This window comes from Nestor notabilis, unplaced genomic scaffold, assembly GCF_000696875.1.
Source record: "Nestor notabilis isolate BGI_N333 unplaced genomic scaffold, ASM69687v1 scaffold8879, whole genome shotgun sequence".
Lineage (NCBI taxonomy): Eukaryota > Metazoa > Chordata > Aves > Psittaciformes > Psittacidae > Nestor > Nestor notabilis.
In genome coordinates this window covers 32,148-39,135 of record NW_009943215.1, presented here as the reverse complement: position 1 = coordinate 39,135, position 6,988 = coordinate 32,148, and the positions used below count along the sequence as shown (strand labels likewise).

General features: G+C 38.3%; 1 protein-coding gene across 1 annotated transcript in view; it reads right to left on the bottom strand.

The window, feature by feature from the left end:
• The window catches only part of GADL1 (glutamate decarboxylase-like 1), a gene marked incomplete at its 3' end in the record, with an annotated part of 35,007 nt that overhangs the window by 5,846 nt on the left and 22,173 nt on the right, over positions 1 to 6,988 (bottom strand). Inside the window, exon 11 of the mRNA XM_010021815.1 lies at positions 1,758 to 1,957. Within this exon, the coding sequence (XP_010020117.1) occupies positions 1,758 to 1,957 (200 nt within the window). The remainder of the gene's footprint in view (positions 1 to 1,757; positions 1,958 to 6,988) is intronic.

The window sequence follows — 6,988 nt, the reverse complement described above, 5'->3', positions numbered from 1 at the left end:
GGGAAAGAAAAGTAATCTTGCTTTTTAAGTTCTGTAGACAGTGGACTATTTCCAGAATTAATTCAGGTATGCATTCAGGAACACTGAAATACTATCTTTGGAATATCTAAGTAACACCTACTGTAACAAATCAGGAGAAAGGCTGCACAGCTGTTGAGTAGTTAGGAAACCTGGCATAATGCCCACGTCCATACAGACTCAAGATAGCAATGCAGATACTGTAAAGATATATTTAATCAGATAATGACGAAGAATTAGATTTCTTCTTAAAGGAGAGAAGAAGAAGGAAAAAAGAGATAACCCAGTCACTCCTTAGAAGCGTTACCAGCTGAATCCAGCGTTCAAAGGGAGTATCGATCCCAGAAAGGTCATTAATCACTACACTCTCAGTCAAATGACCTTGGCCAGTGACCTTGATAAGGCTGAATTCTCCTACTGACAGAGCAATGAATTACTCTGTACAAACACAGAACAGTACAACACTCTGGAACAAAAACAAGGTGCAATTTAACCAGAAGATATTAAGGAACGCTTAACTGGCTAAATAATGAGTGGCTTTAAAGAAATGAAGTAGATAAAAAAGCCACAGCTCATTTGAGCTTTCCTGGTTTTGCTGTCTTCCTTTTCATTCCTTTCCAATTCACTCTAGGTTTAGGTCATGGGTATTTTTGCCTGTTCTTTAACTGACTTTATTAAAGTGAGGCTATTCCTTCAATTTTCACTGGAGCAAACATTCAGTACTTTTCAACTTGGCAGCTCATATAAAAAAATAAAATGGCAATATGATATGAGTGGCTGTTTTTCAATATTAATTATTTGATTCATGGCAGTGCGTAGCTGGCCCAGGAACTGGTAAAGATTTCATTGTGGTTTCCTTTGTATAAATTCCAAACATATATGATACTTCAAGTGAATTGTTTTTAATGGGCCATTATCTTATTTTAATATTATTTCTTCTATCAGAAGATAAAATAACCTGTGTATGGAAGTTTCTCCCCAGAAACTGGGACATCACCATCACTTTAGAAACACTGTCTAGCAAGAATTGTGCAGAATTCAGTTGTGAAACGCAGATCTGCAAGACCAGAAACAGTAAAATTTAACAGGGAAGGTGAGGGAAAGATCACAAGAAAAAAGTGCTTCAGTCCCTAACAGAACATACTGTAAACATTAAGAAATTCAGCAAACTTGTGGAGAAAAAGAACAAGCAGTATCTCCAAATAATGTGCCTTCATATACCTCTACTACATCCTAACATTAACAGAATGTCCTCATACAACATTTCCCACACCATCAGCTTTCTGTGTTTTCTCAGTCACGAGGAATGAAGCAAACAGAAGAACAGTTAATTTGTTTCTTGCTAGACACAGCTCAGAGACTGGCATATGGAACTCCTTTTACATTAACACCAAAAGACGCAGTTATGAGTTAGAAGAGGATGTATTGGTAAACCTGTCCTATGTCTGGTTCAGACAACATAAATATTAAATAATGTAGATTGATAGCATAATTTGGACTTCTGTGTTTACCAACATCTATACTTACTGCAAAAAATAATAATTACTATTAAATATGGTAGCAAATGTAATAACACTAATTACTATTGCTACTGGTTCCTCCTATTATACACATACAAAAGGAAAAGGGGAGGAGGGGGGAAGTAACAATGTGGTCTGTTCCAGGATATGGAGCATCAGCAATGTCAACATTTTGGTCAATTACATAGACTAGACATATTCAAAACTGTGAGGTGGTACCTAGCCAAAGCCAGTGCCCTGTTTACTCTCTCCTCGAGGCCTGTGGTTCCCAGTGCTTTCCACATCAGCCAGAATTTGAACGCATCTGGACGTCTGCTGCACTGAATGGACTTGTCACCAGTGTCATAGCTGACATCGTAGAACTTGTCCTGCTGGAATAGGTATGCGGCCTCGGCAGAGTAACACTTCTTCAGGAGGCCCTATTAGGAACACAACAGAGCCTTAGATTGCTGATGAGCATTTTCAAACTTCTATCTTCACATGCCAAAGCCTTTTTTTCCTGCCTGTACCAACAGCTTAAAACAAAACTGAATGTGCAGGAAACCATTCAAAGTTAATAGTGTGGTTTAAGAAACCCAGATGAACCTGACCGAGTGAAGTCAGCTCTGAAAACACAAGGAAACTTCTCTCTTTTTATTATTTTCTTCATGATGTCCCTGAAGAGTTGCAGGTTGAAGAGGAATTCTGACTCAGATCTCAAGAAACCATGGGAGTAGGTACCAGAGAAAGAAGTGCCCAAGGGCATACAATGGCTGGAAGAAAGAAAGAGGAAGAGAAGCCTATGTCCACTGCTCCAATCTTGGAAGACTAGCCCCTGAGGAGGTTTCTGCATGTTCACAAATGGATTAATCTGTTCCTTCTTCATCAAAGAACTTTATATACAGCACAGTTAGTTGCAGTTAGAGAAGATTTTAGCCCCAGGAAATAAATGTTTAGCCCTTACCAGAAAATAAAGTTGCTGAGGATTTAGTATAGACTATATGACAGTTTGAGCGGAAACACCATGACAAGATTGGTACAACCTCCATTTTTGTCTCTTTTTCACAGTTTAGACAATTTCAACGTTTGACAATATGCCTGAGAAAAGGTACTTTAGCACACCCTGATTATGGTTTGTTAATGAAATTCTTTTTATTCAGCAATTTCCAGCCTCCAGCTTCTGAGAGGCTGCCCAGGCAGAAATGAGCAGCAGAAACAAAGATAAATGAGTAACATGGCAAGTTCCAGATAAAGAAAAGAACCTAGAAAACAGAAAGCACAGAGGCTGTTACAGGTTTAAAGGTGCAGAGGAAGAGAAGAGGCATAGCACTGGTCATTGGCTAAAGAATGAAATATAAAAGTACAGTCTGTAATACTATGAAGTAGGGAGAAGGGCTGGCAGAACACAGGTTACAAGAGCAGAGATGAGGGTGACCTACGAGGAGCCCAGGAGACAAAAAAGGTTGTAGATTTGTCAGTAATATTAGAAGAGGGTAAGAAAAATAAACCACAATCTGTAAGATAATGCTAGAATAGATACTTAGATGAGGTTAAAAACATAACTACAGCATCTGATTCAGATCTGCAAACATGTATTTAAGTGACAGTTGAACCAGAAGTCTTCCGTGCAGAACAGACCAAGGAACAGAAGTGGACAGCATGACAGAAATTGCTAAACAGTATCTCAAAGAGCACAATCCATTTTCCAATTCAACATCACTCTTCAAATTGAACCAGCTGAAAAAGCATTTCATATTTCACCCTTTCCTCTGCATGTTTTGCAACTCTGATTTTAAAATGGCAGCATCTGACACCACTCTTAAAGTGTCACATTCCTGTAACAGAGGTACAGTTCTTGATCCACATTACAATATACTACTGGTAACATTGGAACTGGCAATAAAATAGAGAAAAAATGTCAAGACAAAAAAATCCAAGGGCAAAATAAACCACTGGCATACACGGAGTAAGTGTCCCTCCTTCCCAGCCTTTTCCCTCCACCAACATGAGAAACAAAGCAAAAAGAAAAACCCACCTGCACACCTATTCTTAGAGCACAAAAGGAGAACACCAAAGGTTTCTCCACAACTTCTGTAGGGGTTTGAAGACCCCATTGTAATATTGCCAGTTTTTGAAAAGGACAGAGAATTCAGCCTGAACTCCTTAGCATAGGACCAGCACTCAGCCTTGTGAAAAAAAAAAAATAGTTTATGTGATAGCTTGGGGAAAAAAAGGGGCAGTGGCTGCTCTCCCTCTGCAGCCATCAGAGAGATAACGTGCTGCTGCAGCACACAGTAACCATAGCTGAAAGCCAATGCTGGACGCAGTTTTCTGTGTGGTATATAAGATTCTCACACCTACTTCCCAACTTCCTCAGAAAAAGGCAGGCAAGAAAGTGATATTAGAAACCAAAGAAAAGTCAAGCACTTGGTCTACACAATCCACCTATTTTTTGGTTTTTCTGCTTTGTGTTCTCTGGCTAGCAGCTGCACAACAGGAGCAGGAATCTTTGTCAAGCCATTGTGCCCTTTTCATTTAGATCTCCATACCTTGATTTTCAGGGGAAACTAAATTTTACTAGACATTGTATTAAAATATATACATATATAAAACAAAACAAAAAAAAGGCAGCAACATCCACAAATTTAAGTTAATTGCTTAAAATCTTACTGACTTTAAAATTTTGCAGTGTTTCTGCCGTGAGTAGATAGCAGGGCTGATCAACGTGCAACTATCTTCTGCCTTATCAAAATGTAATATAGCTGCACAATAGAGGACATCACTGGGTATTAGTTCCCCTCATGCCTGTTGCCTGAGAAATAATAACTTCTGTTTGCCACAAAAAACCTAAACTCTGTTGGTAATATTACAGAAAGAAAGACTGAGTTCACTTAAGATCACAGTACAGCTGCAGAGTTTCATAGTTTAAAAACAAATGCTCTAGAGTGAAAACGCAACAAGAACAAATAGTTCAATATCTCTGAGTGAACTCAAATTCCTGGGAACACATTTCATCTAAAAAAAAAAAAAAAAAGGCAGGTACTGTCCTACTCTCCTGCTCTCCTGGTGCGTTTGAAGCTGACAAGATGTGATGGCTTGGTGAACCTTTCCCATTTGCTTATCTTACTAATAATGCAACAAGCTCAAGAAGTCCTGCTGCAGATATTGCCTATTGTCAATCTCCAGAGGCAAGTACAGTGACATCCTCCAGCACATCACTAGAGCAGACAGAAGAAGAAACAAAAATTATGCTTTGTGGGAAAGAAAGAAACAGAAAGAGAAAGGGGAGAGGAAGGGAGGAAGGAAGGGAAAAAGGAAAGGGAAAAAAAAGGAAAAGGGAAAAAAAGGGAAAAGGGAAAAAAAAGGGAAAAGGGAAAAAAAGGGAAAAAAGGGAAAAAAAAGGAAAAAAAGGGAAAAGGGAAAGCCAGACCAATGCAAGTAGCAAGATGGAAGAGAAAGGGAAGAGAAAGGGAATGTTGCAGAATAGGGTTTGGTCAGGGAAGACAATAAAAGAGGAAAAGATCCGAAATAAATTTTATGCTCAAGAAAACAGTTACTCCTTTATCTCTGTCTTCAAAGTAACAGACTCATACATGCTGAAAAAAGGCAGGTACTGTCCTACTCTCCTGCTCTCCTGGTGCGTTTGAAGCTGACAAGATGTGATGGCTTGGTGAACCTTTCCCATTTGCTTATCTTACTAATAATGCAACAAGCTCAAGAAGTCCTGCTGCAGATATTGCCTATTGTCAATCTCCAGAGGCAAGTACAGTGACATCCTCCAGCACATCACTAGAGCAGACAGAAGAAGAAACAAAAATTATGCTTTGTGGGAAAGAAAGAAACAGAAAGAGAAAGGGGAGAGGAAGGGAGGAAGGAAGGGAAAAAGGAAAGGGAAAAAAAAGGAAAAGGGAAAAAAAGGGAAAAGGGAAAAAAAAGGGAAAAGGGAAAAAAAAGGAAAAAAGGGAAAAAAAAGGAAAAAAAGGGAAAAGGGAAAGCCAGACCAATGCAAGTAGCAAGATGGAAGAGAAAGGGAAGAGAAAGGGAATGTTGCAGAATAGGGTTTGGTCAGGGAAGACAATAAAAGAGGAAAAGATCCGAAATAAATTTTATGCTCAAGAAAACAGTTACTCCTTTATCTCTGTCTTCAAAGTAACAGACTCATACATGCTGAAGACATAAAAAGTAACCTCATTTTTCCTAGTCAAATGTTGGAAAATCAGGAAAAAAAAAAAAAAGTACACTTTCTAACTCAACATTCTCAGCCCCAAGAGGACCCCAACAGTTTTCACATAGTGATTGAGTTGCTCCATCTGTTCAAAAGAATTGCAAAAACGTCATTAGAACTGACCCATTTGACAAGTTTGAGATTTTCTTCAGCATCTTTTATTTTTTTTTACCCTTCATACAGGGACCACTGATAGTGTTCTGCCTTAACTGGGGCTGTTAAAGCTTAGAAAATGGAAACACTATTTTCATGGAGGCCCTAGTCTACTATGAAGTTTCAAATAGCCTTTGGTTTTGATGAAGTCTGTGGATTGTTGCTGTGTGTTCTAATTAATGGCAAATAAATAAATAATCATTGATACTGAAATCAACATATAAGAGCTCCAGTTTCCTAATTCAACATTTTTCTCACTGAACACACTTACCTATAACAAGGCTTCTGATCTCTTTCCATTTCCACTGCTAGTTAGAAGTGAATTTCAATTTTATTAACAAAACATCTTTTTCCCCATGTTTTTTTTCCCTCAAGACAAACATCTTCCTAATTTGCCTCATCTGAAGCAATACGGCCAATCTTTTGAATGTCATACTCGAAAATTCTTAAAAGCAGTGCAGTGCAAAAGGCCACCCCTGTAATTCACTTGAAGAAGTGAAAATGAGCTCTCAGTTGTACTAACCTCAAGCAGACAGCAATGGAAATAGAGTATTTCCTACACCTGCCCTGGAAAGGAATGAGGGAAGTAGATATCTTTGTCATACTGCTAATGATGAGGAAGAGATTACTGGGATTTCATTAGCTACATTCTTTGAGACTATATTTAACTGGTAAGTGAAAACTCTGCTCATTATCTAGAACTGACTGCTAACTACCCAACCTTCTGCTACACTCTAATGAGTCACAGAACTTTGGCATTGGTGATAAATATTAGTTCTCTATTTATATGGTGATAATATTCACATTCATATGGATTATAGCAAGGACAAATTGGAGTAGATCTGTGGTCTTAAGGGAGAATGTGCAATTCAAGACTAATTCATAGCATTTTAAGAACATACAAGAACAAAGCTGACTCACTAATGTTTTGAGACTATCAGTCCATCTAGCTTTGTGTTTAAATGGTCACAGCAATTCACACCACAGCAATACCAGCATTTTCTAAGTCTGTCTTATTACAGACGTGATCAAAATTACGTTTTAAGCACTGAAGAACTACTGTCATTGATCTTGAGCTTTTACAGAGACTTAA